This window comes from Gymnodraco acuticeps, unplaced genomic scaffold, assembly GCF_902827175.1.
Source record: "Gymnodraco acuticeps unplaced genomic scaffold, fGymAcu1.1, whole genome shotgun sequence".
Taxonomy (NCBI): domain Eukaryota; kingdom Metazoa; phylum Chordata; class Actinopteri; order Perciformes; family Bathydraconidae; genus Gymnodraco; species Gymnodraco acuticeps.
Window position 1 is genome coordinate 2511649 of NW_022989867.1, and position 25018 is coordinate 2536666.

At 40.2% G+C, this 25018-nt stretch overlaps 1 protein-coding gene across 1 annotated transcript in view; it reads right to left on the reverse strand.

The window, feature by feature from the left end:
* Positions 1-1650: 1650 nt before the first annotated feature.
* The window catches only part of si:ch211-266k8.4 (rab GTPase-activating protein 1), a 109592-nt gene continuing 86224 nt past the window's right edge, over positions 1651-25018 (reverse strand). Inside the window, exons 12-14 of the mRNA XM_034196724.1 lie at positions 13923-14113; positions 10026-10147; positions 1651-1909 (exon numbers count right to left, since the gene is read on the reverse strand). Of these exons, the coding sequence (XP_034052615.1) occupies positions 1651-1909; positions 10026-10147; positions 13923-14113 (572 nt within the window). The remainder of the gene's footprint in view (positions 1910-10025; positions 10148-13922; positions 14114-25018) is intronic.

Genomic DNA, 25018 nt, shown 5'->3' on the forward strand with positions numbered 1-25018 from the left:
TACGCAGAAGACATTTGCAAAAATAAATAAATACACAACAGAAAAGCAAAACAATAAAAATCCTATTTCCCTTACTTGGTACTCGAAAAGAAAAAACAAAGGTTCCTCTTACAGCTTTTGCATTGATCAATGAAAGAGGTTTGATGTGGGGTGTCACTGTCTGTACAATAAGCACACTTCCTACAAGCCTCAAACCAGGTTAACATAGGCTTACAAGTTACTGTGTTGATAGTGTGAAACCTGAGCTGCTATGTGATTTGGTTTGCTCTGCTCACCACATTTATCATGAGCTTGACCACAGCCTTCTTCTACATCCGTCATCTGTGAATAAAAGGGCTTATTTTGATCCTGTCAATTACCTGAAAAGATCCCTGTCTTACTTCCTACAACCTGAATTCAGCAAACGTACCAATATATGTTAGTGTAGGATGCAGTGGCGAACCGTCAGGGCCTTCAAGGTATTCAGAAATACCCTGAAACACTCAGATAAAACAAAAAAAACAACATTTGTAATTATATAAATAAAATGTATATAAAATGAATAAATGAGAATCGTATCTGTGTTGTTGATCTGTAATATTACAGTGTTACGTTGATTTGTTTGTCCTTCTCGGACCATGCACTACGCATTTCAGTGGTTTTGTGTTAGAAAAAAAAGCAAAACCAATCAGATCTGGTTCTGGGTCTCTGGGTTAGAATATCCTTCAACCAAGGTATTCTACATCCGTTATAGAATGCCCCTGGCCGTGCACTGAATGAGAGCGTACGTTTGGACTGACAGTTTGATCAACCAATCAGATATTGATTTGTAGCCAATGGGCGTATTCTTTCAGAGTTCCCCTCGGTTCCAGGGTACTCTAGAAGGGCCCGCTAGTTAACTGGCTCGAGACAGAGGATCTAGAATGCGACGAAGCAATTCATGCCGTCTTATTGTTTTTAACGTTGAAATAACAAGTGCAACAGGTGAAGATGAAGTTGTTGCGGAATTGTTGCGAGTACCCTTTTCAAGAGGACAATTCAGTGAAAAGACGGACATTATAATACCTGGACCTTCTGTCTACAGAAGGTCCAGTTGTGATAGACACGGTTTGCCACTGGTAGGATGTGACTATCTACAGGCATGGCTTAATTGGACTGATTCTGATTAGTCAATTTGGTCTATTTTTGTTAGCAGACCGGTGCAAAGGACACTCCCATTAAGGGACTATGGGCAATCTTATCAATCTGCAGAAAGAATTACGGTCATCAGCTTTGTCCGAAAACACATTAGTTTTCCTCCATCAAAAAAAAAAGGTTTACTTTTTGAATCTTCATTTTTATATTTAAGGGGAGTGTGAAACCTTGGATTAATGATGGCTTGTCTGTCCCAGGTAACGGAAAAGAGAGCAAGAACAAGGAAACGAGAGAAGGAAAGAGGTAAAAAGACTGGACCACAGAAATCAGCAGAAGGCGGCCAACAGGAAGTAAACACTGAAGGGAATGGACTCTGGCAGTGTATTTAATAAACGTGATCATGTGCAGCAAGCTGGTCATTATAGAAAAGGGGACCACAAGAGGGTGATATAAAATGACCGGCTTGCTGCATATGATCCCTTATGTAACATATGGGCAGAACAGTCAAAAAGGTCTGAATTGATTATGAAGTGGTTCTTACTTGATGAGAGCTGTCCTGGGTGTGTCTTTCTGCTGATCCCCACTCTGAGCACCATTGGATGATGGAGGACCCGGAGAAGATGGAGGTAGGGTGGAGGAACAGGAGGAGGGATGGGTCTGTCTCAGCGGGCTCCTGCTGTTTAGCAGAAGATTGAAGGACTTGACTCTCATAGGATTTTTAAGGCTGTGGTTGCTCCGGCGACCGGCCCCCTTGCCAATGGGTCCTGTAGATGTCCTCCTGAAGGTTTGCTCGGATCTGGAAATAAACTCCCAGTTTTAGTAGTAGGCCTAAGTAACTTTCCTAATGGTTGTTTTTTTACTCTCAGTTGATTTCTTCTTATTTATCGGGAGCAAAATGGCTACTGCTAAGAGTGTGGCTGAGGTTCCTGTCCAAAGCAAGAAACAACTGTATAAATCCTAAATAATTAGAAACCCCAATGTTATTGTTCTGATAAAAGCAGAGTAAAACAACTGGTAGTTTTATAAGTATGCAGGTTTTGTTAATTACTGATCTATTTACAAGAAATAATGTTTTTTTATGACTTTCCTCTTTACCTTCTTTTCTTGCTGGGAAATGTAGAATTCTCTATAACTTAGAAATGGCCTCAGGATTGAAAATGCCTGAAATGGATTAAAGGTGGGGTAGGTAATTTTGGAGAAACCAGCTCGAGTGCGCTAGAATTTGAAATTACACAGCCGGAAGAAATCTGCTACTAATTCAATCTTTTTTATTTTATTAAAATAATAATAAGTGGCGACCCTTTTTCATTTTTGATTGTTATGTGGATTTGCAGATATTCATTGCTATCGGGATGTTAAGAGCATTCCATGGAATATAACAAAAAGTGTATCTCGAGCCGGTTTCTCAAACTTTAAGTATCCTTAATAACCCTAAAAAATAAAATGACTCCAATATAGTCCAATTAGCCGAGCCGTTGTTGAAATATTGTTCATATAGGTGGTTATGCTAATTCAGCAAATTGCCCAACATACGAAAGTTAGCCTCCACCAGTTTCTAAATCCTTCTAAAATAAAACTTGCTCAACAATTCCAACTTTGCAATTTGACTTAAATGACAACGGATAAATCATTTCAAAAAGACAGAGTGCCAGCTTGGAAAGAGCAGAAATACATAACCTAATATATTGGTCGTAAAACATGAAAGAGTATAGTAAAATGATCCTTGGGGGACTTTAAGTCGTATGTTTGGAAGAGCATAACAAGACAGATTTGGAGTCCTTATGTAAAGACATTGGATATTAGCTATCAAAGTATCTGAGTGTATAGAGAGTATTTCAACCTGCTGAGGCAGGCAAGAGGGCAGGGGGAATTCTGAACGAGGCAGAAGCCACGAAAGAGCACAGAGCATTCCTGCTCTTGCTCGCTCCATGTTTTGTCTACCAGTTTCTTAACACATTCAACATGTCTGACAATAATTCTAACGGAGACAAAGGCAGAAGATGCTCAGACAATACAGTACAGCAATAGATATGTCACACGGTTATGGTATAATGTCAAGTGGCCGTGGTATTCAAGCATAATGACCCTTAGGCTCAGTGAGGCCTGAACTTTGACCCCTCAGGATCCACTTAGCACAAACTCATAAGATCCAAGTCCTCACCAGGGGGATTTATTTCTTTCATGTTTGAAGTGGCAGCTATCGTAGTGCTTACATTTTGGCTCCAAATTTTGAATTCTGGGCAGTCACGATAAAGACAGCCGAATATTTCTTCATTTTATGAACAAAATAGCATCTACAGGGGACAACATTTCTGTTTTAAGAGTGATTTTTTAAGTCTTATTTAGTTGGAAAGGCTCTACCTTTTTGGAAAAATATCTATTTTTGATATTCAATTGTATGCTTCACTTCACAGTTCTCCTTAGTACTGCTTTCTTTTGATCACCAGGGGCCAAATGTTGTGTGATCACTGGGGCTCTTTCCATAAAGCTGCATAAAGCTGTAAGACATATTAAAATAAAAGACACTAGGGTCGGGTGATTACAAAAAGGCTTTTTAACTAAAGGGCAAAGCCAGTTTTATCATGTATTCCATGTCTGAAATTAAAGTTAGGCTGTCTCTGTTTTTACATCTTGTGATGAATGTCCTCGTGCTTAATATCATTGTGTAAGCTTAGTTTATTTTGACTTTTATTTTGTACATTTGTGAAAAGTGTCTTTGAGCAACTGTAAAAGCACTTGATGAATAAAATGTATAATATTATTATTATCTAATGTATTTCTCTTCCACCTGCATTTAGTGTTCCACCTCTCACTCACTTGTCCTGGTGTCATTGTTTGGATGTTCTCTTGGTAAGGCGACATGTGTTCTGTCCACTTACATCCTCCACCACAAATTGGCACCCAATTACAATAATCCTCTTGGTGACCCCCGACGACCCCCAGTGACCCACAGTCTGGTTAAAACAACCTAAACCACTACACACAAAGGCTAATTCTGTAAGGAATGACGAGTATGCTTGAAACATGCTTGTATACACGTGCATGTATACGCATGGAGGGAAAGGCGCTCACACACACAGAACACTAACACGTGAGTGACAGCCTTTTGTTTGGAGCGGTGTGCCTGTCAACATGACGATGAGAGGATTAGGAGACTCTTGTGAAATTCTGAGTGCTGCTGAAGGACCAGCTGCTTTATTACAAAGAACAATACCTGAAGACATGGTGGAAACGTACAACTTTCTATTGGTGAAATTAGTTCTACATGAGGTGCAGATGTCACAAAAAGAGTAACTGACTATACTTAAACAGATTGTGCATAAGGGTAGATGGGAGGACAGTCAGGAGCAGTGTTTCTAGGCTGAATAGGTTTGGAGGCTTGAATATCTCAATGTCCTGCAAAGTCCTTGTAAATGTTTTCAATAAAATATATCTCGAGTGAGCCATGTCAAAAAAGTCACAGTTTGTCGTAAAACTGTTGAAATATAAGACTATTAAAAATACGCAACTAGAAAAACTACAAATCCCAGAGTCGCGTAAGTGATGTCATTAACGTTACACATTACACTCGTGAAATCTTGTAAAGCCGGTCCCGCATGCTGGCTCTTACGGAACCGACTAACTCCCCTTGTGTGTATGTATAGCTCTCAACATGCCCAGACTTGTAGTGATTTTCACCTCTTTCAATACTTTTCACTTCATTCTGAAAGAAAGAGGTGAAATGTGCTAACGTGACGGCCATCTTGGTGTTGGTGACGTGTGCAAGACCAGAGATGTAGTTCATTGAGCGGTTTCACACAAACAAAAGTCTTCACAGTTTTACGACACATTTTTATTTTTTTGACTTTAAATGATCTTTTAAATTGACAAACATCATATGTGTAATTCGTTGCACAATTCAAACGGGATCGAAAAAGATAATCTTTCTCTCCCCATTGACTTTAATACATAATTTTTCCAAAATAAGGTCCCATGGAGGTCCACCGGAAAGGGAGGGACTTCGCCTCTATATGTAATTTGGTTTGTTTAGAAACATTTTTTTGTATAATAAACATGTGTGTAATAACAAGAGGCAGAGGGAATTCTTTGTGTTAAGAGTTACAGTATAGGCCTGTGTGTAATATTTATTTATTTGGTGTTATGCACTAGTCTATTGAAGGGACTTCAATAACACAAATCTACAAGCCTTAATGAAGTTATACTTAATATAGGCTTCGTCTCAATCTATTTAAGCTCAGTAACAAGATCATATTTGAACAGAATTTGTCCTATTTGTCAGGGTCATTTTCATCTTCCCGAACATGTTGACTGGCACCAAATATTAACGGTAACTGGTCTGAAGGCTGACACAGTATTTGAGGAACAGGTTAAGTGTGAGCTTAATAGCTTGTCATTACCAGTGTTCTTTCACTGTGCACAGCAGTGTTGTAGTCAAGTCACCAATTCACGAGTCCAAGTCACTCTCGAGTCACCACTCTTCGAGTCCGAGTGCAAGTCCAAGTCCGAGTCACCCAAGGAGTGTCCGAGTCGAGTCATCATTACCTGTGTTTGAGTCCGAGTCCAAGTCACAAGTCTTCATGTATTAACCTTCGTGGATATATGTGTTGAAATGTAGCTGCTCCTCTACATTGCTTTTATCCTGTCATGTTATACTAATCTGTCTATTGAACTGCTGTGAAGCGAGTTTGGCTACAATTCTTGTAATAGGTGCTATACAAATATAAAGCTTATTACTAATATTAATATTATTATTATATATAAATAAACTATATTTAAAATGAGTTACCTTTTAGAGAAGTGATTATATTTGTATGACAATATTTTCCAAGGGTAAAGTTTTCGTTTTGCACTTTTATTTTGATAGTAATAAGATCGGGAGTCTTATTTTGAAGGAACTTTTACCGGTTAAATCGGTTTACTAATAAAGATTTAGCCCCAGAAAGCACATGGCTACTTAGCATGCAAAATGACATCATTCTGCATGTTAAGTAGCCATGTGCTTTCGTGTTATCGGCTGAATCTTTATTTATTGATTAGATCACGTTACTCTGATGATAGTGTTCAAGACAGCCTATATGTCTGAACTCGATCCTTAGAGTAATGTGTTACGGAGCCTTCTCTTCAATATTGTTTCCACATAACGAGCATTTTGCGCTGCTCTTTTCCAATGTGGAAGCAGAATGTGTGAAAGCACAGCACGATGCGGGGTGTGTCTCAAGACATCTATAGGCTGGAATAGCAGGGCCCAGTCCGTGAACTCGCCTCACAGGTGCACATGCCAGGATAGAGGACATCAGACTCCAGAGAAAACTTGCTCGAGTCGGAGTCGGAGTCCAAGTCAGAGCGTCTATGTACAAGTCGAGTCCGAGTCATCGTGGGGGAAAAATTCACGAGTCCGAGTCCAAGTCAGCGTACACGAGAATTCACGAGTCCAAGTCCGAGTCGCGTCAATCAGTGCGCAAGTCCGAGTCGAGTCACGAGTCCCGAAAATCGGCACTCGAGTCCGACTCCAGGGTTGCATTCCAATAGTCCATTTAGCTTAGGAACCTTCCTAACCAAGTGAAATGACCCGGAAGTCCCTCAGTGGCAGCCATGATAAGTGCCGTTCCAATTCTCTAAATGAAAGGAAAGGAGGTTTCAAACTTCCTTTATAACCTCCTTTAGCTTAGGAACCACTGGACCTCCCTTACCGAAAGGAGAGGAGAAAATGCTGCCCCACAATGCATTGTAGCCGCAGCATTTGCAGTACTCAAGTCGGCCATTCACGGAAACAACCGATTATGACCGAGAAATTATATCATGAAAGTTACGGTGCTTATTTAAAGCATTTTAAAACGTATTTGGTAAGTTGCCAAAGTGCTTTTTTCTGAACGTTCATCAGTATTATAATCAAAAAGAGAAATATGAACGTTAGTTTTTACTGAAATGATCAAATAAAGTCAACATTTCACAGTCTTTACTGAGCTGTGTGGGGTTTGTTCAACTTTTAAAAGATGTTTGAATGGTGATATACACTGTGATAGATGTTAAGGACTAACGTTTATAATAAATACATTTGTATTAATTTTAAGATATTTTCATAGTTCATACAATCATACGTATTGGGATCATTTGAATTAATGTGGACCGGAGGGAGAGGGTGACGAGCATAAGTTTCACTTTCCTTTTTTATCTCAATTCCAACTTTGGTCATGAAGAATATGTTTCTCTGTTATCCACATTCATAAAGCATAAAGCAACAGCATCAGAGCACGGTGCAGAGTCTCTAGATGAGTTTACAGTAGTCCCTCGTTCTTATTAAACATCCATGTTGTAGTCCGCTGTATAGAAAACTGTAGTTTCCATAGTTTCCCCCCCCAGCAGCAGACGCACATTCATGACGTCCGCAGACGCATCATAAACACGTCGGATAGTAAAAGTGCATTCGGATTCTCTAAAGTACCGCAGTCTCTTCTCCTAAATCCTTTTGAATTCTCCTATCCACTATCCCTTAACCCCGTGACGTTTAACTCAGAGGTCAAGGAATAGGAGATAGGGTTAGAATTTAGGAGCTGATTTTTGGATTATCGGAACGCAACCCAGGACTCGAGTACTCCATCACAGTAACCTAAAGTTAAAAAGGAAGTTTTGGACATGTATGCTCAACTCAGTGTCCTGCACATTTGTTCAATTGTTATTTGTTTTTATGAATGTGCAAGCTCATTTGTCTGCCCACTTTCAGTGAATTATTGTAAAATTCCCTTAAAGATTAAAAGACTAGCTTAGAACTGTTATCCCAGAAAAATGCAGCAAAACAGGCAGAGGGAGGAAATCTGATGTTACAACATTCCCATTGGGCAAGGGCACACAAGATGTTGGGAATCTCACAATACAAACACATGTATTCCTCCATATAGAATAACCCCTCAATCTGTATTAGGAAAAAGGTATTTTTATGGCATACATGGTTGGAGAAAGGGATAAATGTTTTCAATGTTGTCAATGATCTCTACAGAGACCGCTTGTTTATGTCATTTGAGGACCTTAAGAAACTATTTAACTTGACTGATAAAGGGGATTTCTGGAAATATCTACAGCTGAGGAGCAGCGTTGGTTTGGTATTTGGACTGACAAGGGGTGAGGAAGAAGAGAATAAGATTCAAGAGTTTCTAAATGTTCCCCATACTCTACACTCTGCCTCACTATTCTATAGAAAAATGTCACATATTCAAATTAGACTATGTGAAGCCCTGAGAAAGATATGGCAAAAAGACCTTGGTAGTGAGATTAGGGAGGACCTATGGCAGGGTATAGTCTTGAATGTAGGTTGGGCTACAAGGGATACGATAAGCAAATTTATCCATTATAAATCCCCTGAAATTGTTTAAAATGTGCCTAACTCAGGACAATAAATGTTGGAAATGTAATAGAGAAATGGGCACGTTTCTTCATGCTCTATGCAGTGTTTCCCCTAGGTTTACTGCTTTGGGGGGGGGGTGCTGCCTGGCCGGGGGGGCATGTATATATTTTTTTAAATCCTCTGAAGCAGGGAGAGGAGCTGTGGATTATTGTTATTTATTAATGCATCAGTGTTTCTTAGGGTCAAAACACTAAACTCACAACTTAAAATGAAAGTCAGTCGTTACCCGAGTCAAAACTGCAGAAAATAAACAAGTCAGACACTGAAATATGAACATAAATTGGATGACCTAAATGAATTCTTTAAGACATTTCAATCCGGTTTCTGATCAAAACACGCATCGAAACAGCTCTTCTCAAAATCACAAATGACCTCCTCCTCTCCTCTGACTCCGGCAACCTGAACATCCTCCTCGACCTCACCGCAGCATTCGACACCATCAACCACACCGTCCTGCTGTCCCTCCTCGAATCATCACTCATCACCGACACTGCATTCTCCTGGCTGAAATCCTACCTCACCGACAGACATCAGTTTATCAACATCAATAACTGCACCTCCTCCACTGCTCCTCTGTCCCAAGGCGTCCCCCAGGGTTCGGTGCTTGGCCCCCTCCTCTTCATCCTCTACATGCTCCCCCTTGGCAAAATAATTAGTCGCCACAACCTTCAATTTCACTTCTACGCCGATGACATCCAACTTTATATCTCAACAAAAACCAGCACCCCAACAACACACTCCACTCTCACCAACTGTCTCTCAGAAATAAAAGCATGGATGCAAACAAACTATCTCCAACTGAACAGTGCCAAATCAGACATCATCATCATCATCGGCCCCCCCATCCCGTAGCAAAGCCATCCAGAATTTCAACTTCACCATTGACAGCAACACTCTATTTTTTTTAGTTTACAGAATGGCTTAAACTCATGACAGAGACTGCGGCCATTGAAATTATGATCGCCAGGGTAAATAATGTCCCAAGCAAATCTAATGGAGTGTGGCACATCTTCTTGGCCTATATCAAAGGTGCACTGTCCTAGGGAGGGACAGGAAGTATATTTGTATATGTGTACATGTATATGTGTACATGTACATGATGTATTTGTTGTAAATGTGTATCTATATGCTTTACGTTGATGTATGAATGGGTGCGCAGGTGTATGTAGGCATGTATGTGTGAGAGAATAATTGGGGTGCCAGGGGGTCTGCTGCCTGTATATGTCTGTTCTGCATTTATGTATAAAATGTGAAAAATACCATACAAATCAAAAAAGAAAAGAAAAAAAGACTAGCTTAAATAAGCACAATAAAATGAAGAGAAATATTATTTGATGCATTTTAATCTATAGCATTTCCAGCAATATCATGCTTGCTATACATTCAGAGGTTCACAGCTGGCAGTACCCTAATACACAGTAAAAGGTAAAAAACAAACAGTTCAGGAAAGAGCTGCCACATATGAGTGCAGGCATGTCATGTTTGTGTGCCATGTTTAACCTCCTGTCCTCACCTGTCAGTATTTCCAGCTGTATCTGTCACAGTGACAGGGGCCACAGTGATATCACCACTGCCCCCCTGCACCCCCGCCTGCTCAGCCCTTCCTCTGAGTTGGCTCTGCCTCTTGGCTCTCATCTGAAAGAAGAAAAACAAAGAAATATATATATGATGATTGGGTGCTTCATCACAGTAAAGAGGTACGACTCCTCTCGCTCTGGAGCCACAGTCCCCTCCCTCATTAGTCTGTGTGGTTAACCAGCATCAACAATGCACTGCTGAAATGATGTGTTTTCATCAGGTTTGGAACTTAGCCCATTGTGTGTGTGTGTGTGTGTGTGTGTGTGTGTGTGTGTGTGTGTGTGTGTGTGTGTGTGTGTGTGTGTGTGTGTATACTGGCACTCGAGGCTGAGCTATTCCTACTGTGGGTTTTAGTTCCCTCTAGTTATCATATTAATCTGATTATGGCTTTTATTTTGAAAGGCAAGAATGGAAAAAAGGAGACTGTAATGTGCTGCTGCTGCCATTGACAATGTGTAAGCAATAAACAGTTTGCCATCTAGGTTCAGATGCCCGACTAGGCGGAAGCAATTCGCTCAGCATGGCACACCGCTAACATTTTGCGCAAAGCGACACAGAGTTCAAAGTTGGATGTGCAACCAATCAGAAAACAGCTTTATGAATGGCGTAAGCTAGCGAGGAGTTAACCATAGAAACAAAACTGACCAGATGTTTTGAAAGAGAGGCTCTGCAACCTACAAACTAAAGATCAAATCACGTATGTTAAGGCCTCTTAAGAGCCTACAGCTAAGGTTGCAGCTTTGAGCTAGCAGGACAATACTAGCATGTTCATCTTAGCCAAAGTTTGGTAAATACAGGGTTGGTTTCACCAACTCAAATGTAAGACTTTTTAAGACCTATTTCACGGCAAGAAAGTATGAAGGAAAATTGCTATGAAAGAAGAAATACGTACATGAAATGTATTCATGTTCAACATAAGAACGATGACTGAACATAACAGCATAACAGTACACAGAATTGTGTTAGCAGGTTAGACAAAATGTGTGTGTGTGTGTGTGTGTCTGTGTCTGTGTGTGTGTGTGTGTGTGTAGTGCTAGATCGTATACCTCCTGAGTTTTAGGCGGCGGAAGTGACGTAATCGTGGATGAGAAGTTGGCAACTTTTGTATTAAAAGTTTAATATTTACCATAAATAGAGGAGAGTTCCGCTCACGCATGTCTCGTCACAAATATGAGGTTCGTTAACGAATAATGAGATCATACTCTATAACAACATTTAAATGTGTGAAATATACTTACATTTCAATAATAATGGTTTGATTATTAAATAATAACTTACAGTTCTTATTTGTGTTGCATTTGTGGATAAAACCCAAAGAACATTTAGGATATATATATATATATATATATATACAAATACTGGTCAGATATCCACCAGATCTTTTAGTGATTTTTGTCTCTTGGAAAAATTAAATTGCAACATCAAATACAAAAGTTAATCCGAAACAAACTCAAATACCATAATGAAATGAATCAACAAATTATTATTGTTATTATAACTTAAATATTATAATAGTGTTATACATATCTCAACAATTTAAAATTGATCTGCATATAGTTGAATAAAAATGTTGTTAAAAAAAAATAATAGTGTTATACCTGGAAACACAAATACACAACCGAAAATAATACATTTAATATGCTCGTCTCTTGTCCTGGGAGGCAGATTACATCACTAAAACCCAGGAGGGGATCTAGCCGCTGCTGCACTAGCTAACGCTACATTAGCAAAACAAACGCTATTTTTTTTTTTGCAAAACGTGCAGCGGGCTTCAAACACGTTCCCCTCCACTGGTTTCAACCAAGCACTAAATTCGATGTTTTACAACCAAATATGGTTGAAATTACACTTCCCCATATTTGTTTGTAAATAAATTCGAAGATACCTTAGTTTCTGACTGCCGCTAGCTTGGTTGCTAGGTTACTAGCTGGGTGTTCTCCGATAAGGGGCCGGGGGAAACAAAGTTATTGATTACTGGTTCCATGTTCCATTTAATTCAATACAAATTGTTGGGGGGAACTGAAAGGCTCTCACCGTACTGGTTACAAACCGGACATAGACGCATTTTGCAGTCTTTTTGCGTATTAGAAACGGAGACACAAAAACTGCGATATAATGTTTGTGTAGCAATAATACATATTTTTTACATGTCTCCAGTACCAATAAAAAGACCGATAACGTCGGAGCTTAACGGTACCACGGTCTTTAATAATTCAGCCCCAGGGCCCGTTTAATACCGGGGCCCGGTACCCATCCCTAGATATGAGAGTAATATCCATCTTCTCATCAAGCATAGGCAAGAAAGAGTGGACAGAGAAGAATATACGACATAAAGACTGTGCTACAAAGGCTTATGGTGTGACGAAATGTATGTTATTTAAAGTGCTGTCTATTCGTAACAAAGTGATCTCTATAAAACCATCATAGAGATACATAATCATTATAAATCATTGATATAATTGGATAGTTCCCACCAGTGGCGGCCGGCCCATAGGGGCGCCGCCCCCCCTCTTCCCACATACAAATTTTTTTTTATTAAACAAGGTAAATATTATATAATTGGTATCAGTAAAATGTATAATCTACAATAAAATCTCGTTTAAAATTGTGTTACAATGTCTAAAGTTACTGATAAGTCACATGTTTCCTGCCTGGCCTTGCCTGTGTATCATTACCCTCTCTCGTCTGGGCGCTATGCACAGCGCCCAGACGAGAGTGCAGCAAGTGCAGCAGAAGCCAACTGTTGCTATCTTTAAACTATGCCGCCGAAACATAATTTCAGCCAATCAGCGTCGTCAAATCTGATGGTCACAGGGCGCCTACGTCAGCGCCCGGTGCAGTCTGTGAGTTGTTTGGACTCGTATCCAAGGAGACAAAACAGGAAGCTGTCATACACTCTGGAAGCTATCATTAGCAGCTAATATGAAAACTCAGTTTTTGACATAAAAATTGAATTATGGATTATCAATAATTTTTTCAAAGTGACAGACACATTGGATTAATTTATGGATTAACCTTTAGCCGCATTTTTCTCGTTTTTGATCAGAATAACAGCAAAAGGTGAGCATATCTCCGTGTTTTGCTACGTCGTGATGTCTGTATTTGCTTCCCCTGTCGTGAGTTCTGATCGCTCAGTGATGATACTTATATTTCTAGAATCTGTGGAATCTTAGCTTGTTAGCTAAGCTTGTTTGTGCATATCCGATAAGTATATCGATTGATTTATACCTAGAGTGTGTTAGCATTTTTTCGCTCAGGGCTCATTTAGACGCTTCTTGTGAGACTTGTGTTTTGTTTCGGTAAACATGGTTCATTCGAAAACTATGTCCAGGACAAGGTGTTTGGAAGTTTTGGAAGATTCATAGCTAACCACACTGAAGATTATGGAGATATTGATCAGTCTTCTCATATTTTTAAGCCTCAATTTGTCCTCCCCCCCCCCCCCCCCCCCTCTAACATCACCAGAAGTCATAATTGAAGGGGTCTTCTCTCAATTATTTTTACCGGGAGAGAATCCCCCCCCCGGACGCCCCTAGTATTGTTTGGTCACCATTTCCACAGCCCCACCTAAAATATTTTCCACCAGCCGCCACTGGTTCCCACTCCAATACAATATATTTCCAAAGTTAAACCTGAATCACCAGTACCAAGGTGGACAGAAATAGAAATAATCACCTTTTACTAAGAGAGAGGAATAGAATATGTTTAAGAATGATTTAGAGTATCCAGTTTTAATTTGCAAAGATTTAAAAAGGGGAAAAGAATGCAGAGAAATTGTTTGTAGTTATGAACAGGGTGCATAATGAATACATCTGTATTAACGAGGCTTTACCTGAGCTTGTGTTAGTGAAGCCGAGATGCGACCCTTGAAAACTCGTCCAAGTGTAGAAGCGCGCTGTCTGGGCTTGGCCTGTGTTTGAGAAGTCTTCTCTTCAGCCTTCTGTCTTCCCATTGGGTCCAACAGGTACCGCTGGGCCATGCGCATCATCCTGTTCAGTAGGGTTTTGGCTCCAGTGATTGAGTCTGTGGGTAAAAAAAGGGAACCAATATCATAAATGTTCCAGGAAATAAATTAAGTTATTTTTGGTTCTACATCAGAAATCATCGAAGGCTTTCTTCTGGAGTAACAAGCCCAAAAAGAAATGAGGGCTTGACAATTAATTGACATTTTATTGGAATCGCAAAAGGAACTAGAGAAATATCCAAATCACAGACAGTGCAATATTTGTTGAATGTAAAAACTAAAATATTAATGAATTAAAATGCAATTCTGAAGTCCCATCAAATGAGCGGTATTTGTTACTAACTGTAAATCACTTACACATCACTGTACCCTGTATGCCAAGGCAGGTCTGCCATCACTTACTGTTCGGAGACTCAGTCACTGGTACATGTTCATCTACAAAGCCATGCTGGGTAAACTACCTTCTTATATCTGCTCTCTGATCTCTCGACGAATTGAAAGTACTTATTGCCTGAGATCTCATGATGTGGTTTTATTAAATGTGCCAAGTGCTAAAGTAGGACTGTCTTAGGGAAGAAAGCTTTTAGTTGTGCAGCTCCACTAACTTGGAACAGTCTGCAATTTATTTTAAAACTAAGCACTTTGGTTCCCCTGCATCATTTTAAAACTCGGCTGGGTGACATGCTGTTTGTACTCATGGTACCTGTCACTGTAAATAGAGTTTTTAAACTGTACCCTGTCATTTATGTTGTATGTCGTCCTTATTGTTGTTCTGTTGTTTTTATGTTACATGTGTAACCAATGTGCTGCAGGTTACCCTTGAAAAAGAGATATTTTGATCTCAAGGGGCTTTCACCTGGTTAAATAAAGGCTACCAATTGGACAGACTTGATACAAAAATCTATTCTTTAAAAAATAGCATGATCATTTTATTATATTTTTCAAATATAAATGTGAATAATGATTAAAAAATGGTCGCTCCCTTTAATATAGTGGCAAATATCGCAATTATAATATCAGTAAAAAATAACCGCAAAATAGCCCTTGAGAAAATGTCATGTAAGATTGCATGAACATGCTAAACTCCATCTTATTATAATCACACGTCTTGCAGACATCCAGAGCCTGAGGATCACTCAAAACCCTGGGGACAATGTGTGATGATACAGTGAGCAGTGGCATGTTGGAGTAAAAAAGTCAGTTAATCATTCCATTACAGAGGGAAATGCCTTTGTGTATGTATGTGTGTTCTGGTGTGTGAATGTGTCCTTGTAATAGACAAATTAATGTTATCAGTGGCTCCCCATGTTTACTCAGGGGGCAGAATGAGCCTGCTTAGGCAAGCTGAGAACACAAAGACCCCTTATCCAATGTAGCGTCAGTGTTTGTGTGCACACACTGAAACTGTATCCCATGTTCAGTAAGGAGAGCAAGACTTTTCGACAATATGTGAGAACTTTTTACTTTGCATGAGGAATTGAAAATTGCTTTAACATTTTAATATCATGGCAAATCTTTGACTTATTTATTATACATTATAATAATTTCAATTTTCTTCTGTTTTCAACTTGATTGAGGTATACTACTTATGTGTTGTGTATTTGCTTTCTAGAGCAAGAGTAATTAGTGCTTTTACCTGAATGTGGTCATTTTCCTGGGGATGAGTAGCTTATGGCAGAGGTTCTCAATTGTTTTTCAGCCAAGGACCCCTTACAAGATAGAGAATACACCAAGGACCCCCTCATTCTGATTTGTGATTTTGGGCTATATAAATAAAAATTGACTTGATTTGACATGTATGTCCCTTGAAATAATCTGACGTAGCCTATTTTTTACACTTCTATAGTCTTAGTTATGTGAAAGAACAACACAACAGAAATGTATTAGAAATATATTAGATATGTATTAAAAATATTTGCACCATCTCAACACAGAATACCCATAACACAATCAATTAGCTGCAAGTAACACTGTACCTAAACTAAATATCAAAGGGAAATCAAGAGAAACGTGATCATTTGAAGTGCATTTCAGAACACACACACACACACACACACACACACACACACACACACACACACACACACACACACACACACACACACACACACACACACACACACACACACACACACACACACACACACACACACACACACACACACACACACACACACACACACACACACACACACACACACACACACACACACACACACACACACACACACACACACACACACACATATATATATATATAAAGATAACACATCAAGTGTTTCACTCTTAGTTAAATGATTTATAAAAGTCTAATCACAAAATAAATGCAGGCTATAAACAATTGAACACATGCCTGCATTGCAACATATATCAAGTAAATTGCAAAACAACTACAACTGCATTGCTACAATCCCAAACCACTACTTGTAATGGCAGCCAGCTCTGGACACTATTGGAGTGATGCAAGGCAGTCCATGAAGCTGATTGCTTCTCTCTGCAAGTGAAGACACGCAAGATGTGGCCCTTAGTGTCGGTGGGACCTTGGACATGCTGCGTGATGTTAAAGCACTCCAATAGTGACAGAAACTCAGCGGCAAAGGTGCAGGTGCTGGAGTCCACGTGGATGTTAAAATCACCTAGCAGTAGTGTGGATGGGGACATAGGGTTAGGGTTATTGAGGGACATTGTATATATAGGGACATTGAGGTGAGAAGCTCAGACAACTCAGACAAGAATGAGGTGGAAGGTTTGGGGGGGCGGTAAATGAGGACGACCTGCTGCTTTGAGGGGGCAGCCACTGAGAAGGCAATGCACTCAAGTGAGATTTTATTCGTCACAAGCAGCTGTTTGACAGGGATATCTGCTCTGTGGATGACTGCCAGCCCACCACCACGACCAATGGAGCAGGGCTGTTGGAGATAAGCATAACCTGGGGGGGTGGCTAGGTTGAGTGTGAGGAAGTCCTGTTGGTTTTGCCATGTCTCAGTGAGGCAGAGAAAATCCAATTTCCTATCAATGATGATTTTATTAATAAGTGATGCTTTGTTGTTAAGGGAGCGGGTATTTAACAACATGAATGTGGGGGAGTTGTTATATGTTGCAATGGCTGGTAAAACAGTGATGCCATTAACACAGGCCAAGGGCTTCAGGTTAGGGTTTGTTGTGATGACGTAAGTGGGCGGTGACGGGGCGCCGGGACCACACAGTTGGGATAGTGTCAGCTGAGCCGGTGTAAACAAACCCACGTTTGGAACCTCTATGGACATACCTGGGTCTGCCAACTCGTAACAGCCCGAGGTATTCAATGACTGACAGACATAGAGGGGGTGTAGTGAAGTGGTTGATCCTAAAAAGTTGCGAGGCGGAGTAACGAAGCATCACGATGGTATGATGCTAACGTTAGCACAGCGTTAGCTGTGGTCGCGGATCGGCCGGGAGAATGCACTATCAGCCAAGAGTACAGATGAACCAGGACAGCAGGCAGCCTGTCCAGGAAGCGACTCAAGGATGGACAGCACCAGTGGCGGTTCTAGACCAATTCGACTGGGGGGGCCACTGGGGGGCCAGTTATTTTCTGAGGGGGGCACAATAAATGCAGGACGAAAAAGAGAACTAGACAGTATGAAGTAATTGGGCATAAGAAAACAATGCAATACAGTTATTGGTATTTGTTTCAGTACACTTATTTATTTCAGATAGATCTTATAGTTATTACTGTTAGCTTCAGCTTAAGTTATAGTACCATTTTTGCACTAACACCATATCATATTTATATAAAAATAAAGGCAATGAACAGTTACATCTCTACTTTACATAAGGGTGTCTGCATCCCAGGCTGTAGTTTCCTTCCCAAAATGTCACATTACAGCAACAAAATCCTGCGGTTTTTGTGATTTTTGGCAAACCGATCAACAAATAAGTCAAGATTCAAAGCCTTTGACCTCCTTGACTCAATACTAAGCAGACCCAGATTGCTCAGTCTCTCATCAGTTATGGTGGATCTGAGAAAAGTTTTGACCAGCTTCAATGTAGAAAAACTACGCTCACAGGAAGCAGAACTGACTGGGATTGCGACTGCTATTTTGCAGAGTCTGAAGAGCTCAAAAAACACTTCTTTATAAGGCTCAATGAACTGAACAAGCTCCACTGTACTATCAGGTCTCTGTATCCCACTCTTTATTTTCTCTAAAATTCTGCTGAACTGATGTAGCTCATGCCCCAAGTCCTCAATATTTGCATCATACAACTGAGCAAATGAAAACAGAGTTGTCTCCTTCAGAAATGCATTACTTTTGGGGTTAAGAGCTTGGATGCTATTCATCATGTCACAGTTTGTGTTTGAAAACCGTCTATTAAGCTCATTGAGCATCTGATCAATGACAGGGTAGAAAAAGGCTGTACGAAACCCGTGTTTATCTTGTTCCGTCTCTCTCTATCCAACAGTAGGCTAGCCAGTACGAAGCTTTCAGCAAGTTTAGAGCTCAGTCGTTTTTGTCGTTTTGCTGCTGGCTGTATTGCAGTATCACATTGCTCAGAAATGTTCAACACTTCATCCCACAAGTTATCAAAAAATGACTCCTGCCTGAAGTCATTCAATGTCTGAACTAAAGATCCAACTAAATCCACAGCCTTTGAAAGGTCAAGGGATGAAGACTAACATGTCAGAGAGAAATATTGTTTCTGCAAACACTTTACGGAGTGTTACAAGATGCACAATGAATTCTAGATCCAACTGTGCCAGCAGACCACGTCCCTCAATAGATCTCTCACCATTGCGTTCTTGGGCTATGTCTTGCAGTACTCGCTTGAGGGCCGGTAATCTATCCATAATGTTAATGTTTCCATTATGCTACAATGATGGGGAGTTGTCTTTTCTCTTACTGTGCCACAGAACAACACAAACACTTGTATTGTTATTATTTTTTAAAGTAAAGTAACTTGTTACTAGTTACTTTTATAATTTAGTAACTAATAAAGTAACTAGTTACTTTTTTGAGAGCAGTAACTATAACTAGTTACTTTTTTAAAGTAACTTGCCCAACACTGGTAATAAATCATCATTTTTTCATTTTTTTCACTTTTCATTTTTAGGGGGGCCACAGGGGGGCCAGAGGCCAGTGTTAGGGGGCCAGAGGCCAGTGTTAGGGGGCCAGAGGCCAGTGTTAGGGGGCCAGAGGCCAGTGTTAGGGGGCCAGAGGCCAGTGTTAGGGGGCCAGAGGCCAGTGTTAGGGGGCCAGAGGCCAGTGTTAGGGGGCCAGAGGCCAGTGTTAGGGGGCCAGAGGCCAGTGTTAGGGCCCCCCCCCCCTAGAACCGCCCCTGGACAGCACTGAGGAGAGATGGTGGAAGTTGAAGAAGTTTGCCGCAGAGGAGCACCGGTGGTGGCCAGAGCAGGCTAGCCTGAGCAGGTAGAACTAGGCTAGCTTCTGATTGCCGTCAGACTGGCTGGGTGGAGAGGACCGTTGTTGTGTCTTTTGTGGCAGAACAAAATCAAACAGCAGCTAAGCAGGTGACACAGTGAAGCAGGATCGGGACTCAAAACGGGAAAATTAGACGGAGAATCGGGCTTGTCGTCAGATGGAGCCACTAACGTTAGCGATAGCTTTAGCCCTGAAGCAGGAGCAGGTGAGCAACATTAGCAGGTGTAGCAGGGTGGACAGGTCGGAAGCGGAGCATCCGTAAAAAGTTGCGATCGGGTGTTACAAAAGTGTCCAGAACAACGTGTGCAAGCCACTGAATGTATGGAAACTGAGGTAGAAACGTTGGTCCAAAACTCAGCAGATACATTTTCGGACAGAGAAGCGGCGAACAGACAACGCCAGCGTCCGCTCTCTCCAAAAGTGTTGCGTCACAAAAAAAAAAAAAAAAATCGAATGAATCTGAAAACTTTTCACAGACCCCCTGGCAGAGTGCCACGGACCCCCGGGGGGTCGCGGACCCCACTTTGAGAACCACTGGCTTATGGTATACAATTTGTTAAAATAACACAAGCTCATTACATTATAATTGCCTTGTGTTGTCATTTTCTAAATCAGAATCAGAAGTCCTTTATTCATCCCACAGGGGGGACATTTACAATGTTACAGCAAAGTCTGTTGACGAAAATGTGTTCGAAATAAGGACCAAATCTAAAATGCCAAGAACTGGGTAAGAGGACACATTTGAGTTCTGCTCATCGGTTCCTAACATTCAAATTGGCGCTATCTCTGTTCTGCATGACCAAGCTCAGAGAAATACATTTAGGTTTTTTTCTGTCCAATGGCCATTGTTTATATAAGGTGTAGAGTTATATTTGTATTTATTCATGTTAGCAAACTATGGATAAGCTTAAAATGGGAATAATTTGGGTAAAACTGTGAGCTGCATTTGGGGCCTGTTGACATGTGTTTTGAGGACAAAGGAAGATGGGGGAAGGTGAGAGCATGTCCTGATTTGCATTCAACTTAGAACAAGCTACAGTGGTTGTGATATTAAGAGAGGTCCCTTGGGTTTCTCTGGTGCTTATCAACAGTAGCAGTTAAGTGAATACTGTTCAAACAATACCTGTGTTTGTGTTTTATATTGATTTCTCTGTTTTATCCTTTCATAAATGTAAGGACTACAAATGGCTATAAACATTCTGGGCTGGTTGGAGTAAACAGGGTTTTATTGCTCTGTGGGGGAGGTGTAGGTATGCAGGCCTAGAGACCTTTTGTTGTAAAGTGAGCCTGTTTGGTTTCCTGCTGGCCAGCGTTGCGTCTCCCAATGAGATGACCTGAAAAGATGACCAGCTGACCTAACACCAAACCCCTCCTTCTTACTCTGGTATATCTCCGGTGGATCCCTGGCGTTCGGCCTCTTCTTCACATGCTGCCCTCGGGTGAAAGTAGCTCTGCAGTATGCGGACTAGGGCAGGAGTAAGCCGGCATTACTCCTTAAGCATTACAATATAACTGTAATATATCATGTTGTATTGTAATGATTGTATTGCATTGTCATATTGCCATTAAAGTAGATTATTGTTAACGGTTACTTTGTAGATATGGATTCCTTCCTGTATTATAACCAGCTTCATAGGAACGCGCGGAGATTTGAAAAGCGGATCAGATATCCCTTTAAATCTCCAACAAAATGGTGACCCCGACGTCTAGAGATAACGAAGCTGAGGAAGAATTCAGACGCTTTCAAACATCTCAGACAATCAGCAGGACTCTGCAACTTTGCAAATAAGGTAAGCAGACGATGAAAGTCGCCTGTCTGTAATTGGATACGCTAAAACTTTAGGATTGTCTGTAGGCGTTTCACAGTGTTTTTATAGTTTAAATGGAATATACAATGCATATTTTACTATGTTAGGAAAGTTATATACAAAACGTAAACGTTGATCGACAGGTAGACGAAAGTCCTGCGTGACGTAAAATAGAGCAGTTTGGCGCGGATCTGCAGGTAGTTTATTCCTGAGTGGCGTAGAGATGGTGCAGTTTGTGTGAATGCGAGGTTTGAATCCTGCACGGCAAAACCTGGAAACTCGATAAATCAGATCGAGTCGCCGTTTAAAACTGGGGTTTAAATAACAGACCAATGCTAAAAGCTTAAAGCCAGAGGTCTGTTATATATTAAACCAAGGTAGAGCGTTTCCCTTTGTCTGGAAACTTCTGCTGCTGCCATCTAGTGGCTGAAAGGGGGTATCACACCCTTGAAACTTCTGCTGCTGCCATCTAGTGGCTGAAAGGGGGTATCACACCCTTGAAACTTATGCGAGCTTAGAGTTTAATCATTACATTGCTGGCCGGTATTGAAGACGGGAAGCACGTTCCCAGTATATTAATTATAACTGATTTTGGTAAACTGGTACAAAACAATAAGGGATTGAACATTTTTTACAACGACAGCACCAGGAGATGAGTAAACTCAAGAATCTGTAGAGTGTAAATACATTGTGCAAAACACATTTTACACTCGAACTGTTTGCAAATGTAGACAATATAAATAAATGTTCAGAAAGAAGACATAGGCCTACACTTGATTCAAATTTCATTACTGTGATCCGATTGGTGTGCTCTGCAGGTTTACTATTGTTCGAAGTAACAGTGGGATTTAAAATGAGAGAAGATATGGAGATGTTCTTTCATAGTGTGTGGAATATGTGATGCTGGAAACATGTAAGTATTTCAGAGTTGTGTTGGGTAAATATGTAACAATGGATGAAACAATTTTTGGAGTGAGTTTTTGTAATATCATAAGTAGACATTAATTATGTTGTTTAGATGGCATTTAACAACTAAGACAGATAGTATGATTAGAAAGAGACAGAGTGGAAAGGGTTGGATTTATTTAACATCAGTGTGCTAGACTTCTTATAGGTAATGTGTACCGGGACCTGGACTCCCCCTCTGAGTTAGAAAGGCTTTGATCCCGACCCTCCAAGCAGACAACGAGACCTAACCCAACAGGAGACTCCTCCTTCTCCATCGTACAGACAGAGAACCAGAGCTGAACCAACAACAACAACAAGACTGCAGCCAGAACTATCTCCACCTGTGGCATCCAGAACCAAACCAGCATGCTGACATACAGAGAGATACTCTCATCGGTCCCTCAAACAGGACATGAAGTTCCAAACTGCGCCGCGAGATTTGGCACAATAGACATGAGAGCAGAATCCGCCCTCCATAAAAACAGCAGAGAGACTGTAAAGGAGGAGTGCAACAACAGTGGCATGATGGGGCTGCAGATGTGACTGGGCCAATGGCTGCCTACAAAAGTTACAGCGGATGGATTCAACAGCTGATGGACTGAAGAGAAGACAGAATCAGAGGAGTTGGCAGGGTCGATTAGAAGTGAGGAGGCCGGGGTCACGGCTTGAGAAAACCAGGGGAGGAGGAAAGGAGACCGGGAATGAGTGAGTTATACATAAACACACTTATTCACGAAACGCACATTTAAATAACTTGAATTAACTTCATAAATACGTAAAGACAGAAAGATTTATTAATCATTTGGTAAATTAAAAATAGCAGTAAAGAGGAAACTATTAAAGTAAAATGATAATCATCCTAAAACACACTGACAGAGTATAACCATATTCTTCAATATTTTCATCATGTTAACAATTCATTCTTTAAGACATTTTTATTCACGTGTGAATAAAGTAGTGATCTCATTGGTTACAATATTGATCACCATTAAAAGGATAGTTTTAGGAACCACTCTATAGGACAAATCTTTGTTTGTATTAATGGCTAGTGCCAAGCCACATATTAAATTCCAATCTAAAGTGTTGATTTCACCATTGTGGCATAGTTATTACCAGACTTCGGTTTTAAATCCTTGATAAAGGAGGGAGTAATTGTTGCATGTTCGGACACCCAAGGTTCCACACACTGCTAAAGAGTTTAACATCGTTTTTTAAGTAGACCAGAATTATAATGAGCTATGAAATGCAGAGCGACACGGATCCTAGTAATGTTTTGACTCAAGATAATAGTTATTGTACAAAAGTTTCTGAAATAGATCATTAGACATTTTAATTAGTAGTGGTACTCGAAGGAAGTGAGTTTTGTACCAAGTTTCAGGAAAAGTGGGAGGCGGAAGTCCCAATGACAAGTGAGAATCATCTTGAAAATTATAGTTGAAATCGTGACATATTTTTGTAGACAAAGGATACTGGCCTATGCTGAAATGTCAAAGTCTCTGCAGAGCACGACACATGGCCAAAAAAGACGGAGACCAACTGACCTTTGACCCTGACCGACAGTGTAACTTGACAAGGCACTGTGGATGACTGACTCTGGGGTGAACCTGACCAAACTTGACATGACAACCAGACAGTGTGAGTGTGAATGTATGCCGGCATGTGATCAGTGTAACTGCATGATTCTAAAACAATAACTAACCAAGCATGTTTTTGGACTAACATATTATTTTGGAGCTCCAAGGGAAACGAGAGGTTTCCTAAAAATTCCACAAAAAGGGGAAACCGCACATGTGATATTTTCCTCTCACATGAGTTGGCGGTTTGCAAATGTAAAACTACAATCTGAAGATTCTGTTTCTTTTAGGCCTGAAGGACGGAGAGGAACACTTCTTTTCACTGAAGTGTTCACTGTGGAAATAATGATAATAATGTTCGTTATGTCCCTAACCAATTACCTGACAGTTTTTGTTCCCCTCCCATTACAGGCTTTTGTTACACATTATTTCATGTGTAAAAGGGGGGAGTGAGTATAATGTATAAATGTTAACATGGCTGTAAAATTCACAATTTAAATTTTTCTTTTAAGGATTGACAGAAACCTTCCGCCCCAACCCAGATGTTCAAACTGAGCATTGAATGTAATTAACCTGCTCCATATCTGGGGATAAGATACTGTTTGATGAAGGTTGAGATGTTTCTAAATATTGATTTGAATTATAACAGGTAACACAGAAGCAGTGGCCAAGGGGCTACTGTGAAACCGAAGAAGTTGACCTGTGATAATGAAACAATTTTGTAATATTTTAACAGACATTAGAGTAACTGAGGTTTGAAATGTAGAAAGAACATATTACAGTTAAAGCTAAAACATAGTAGTGTATTGAGACAGAATTTAATTTAGACAACATCATGTAACTAGCCTGGTAAAGGAGTAAAAGCCATAGACTTTATTGTTTAGGTCAGTATGGGGATATACATTTCATCTAAATTTAGAATAGAAAGACATTTGATGACAGTTTGTTGGAATTCTGTATTCATTTTTTCAGCGTGATAATATCTAAGCACTGACAGGTAGAAGCAGTATCACCAGGAAATCATTCACTTTGTTAGTATCATGATTTTGGTTGTTTTTGAATCCATAACATTAGTGTGTTTCTTTGCCAGAAACATTAGCAGTTCATATTATATTTGGGTTTTAAATAGGATTTCATTTAAAAATAAACACGGATGCTTGTCAGAAATTCAGAGCTATTGAAATATGTTATTTAGTTTACCTAAAGATGTTGGGGTT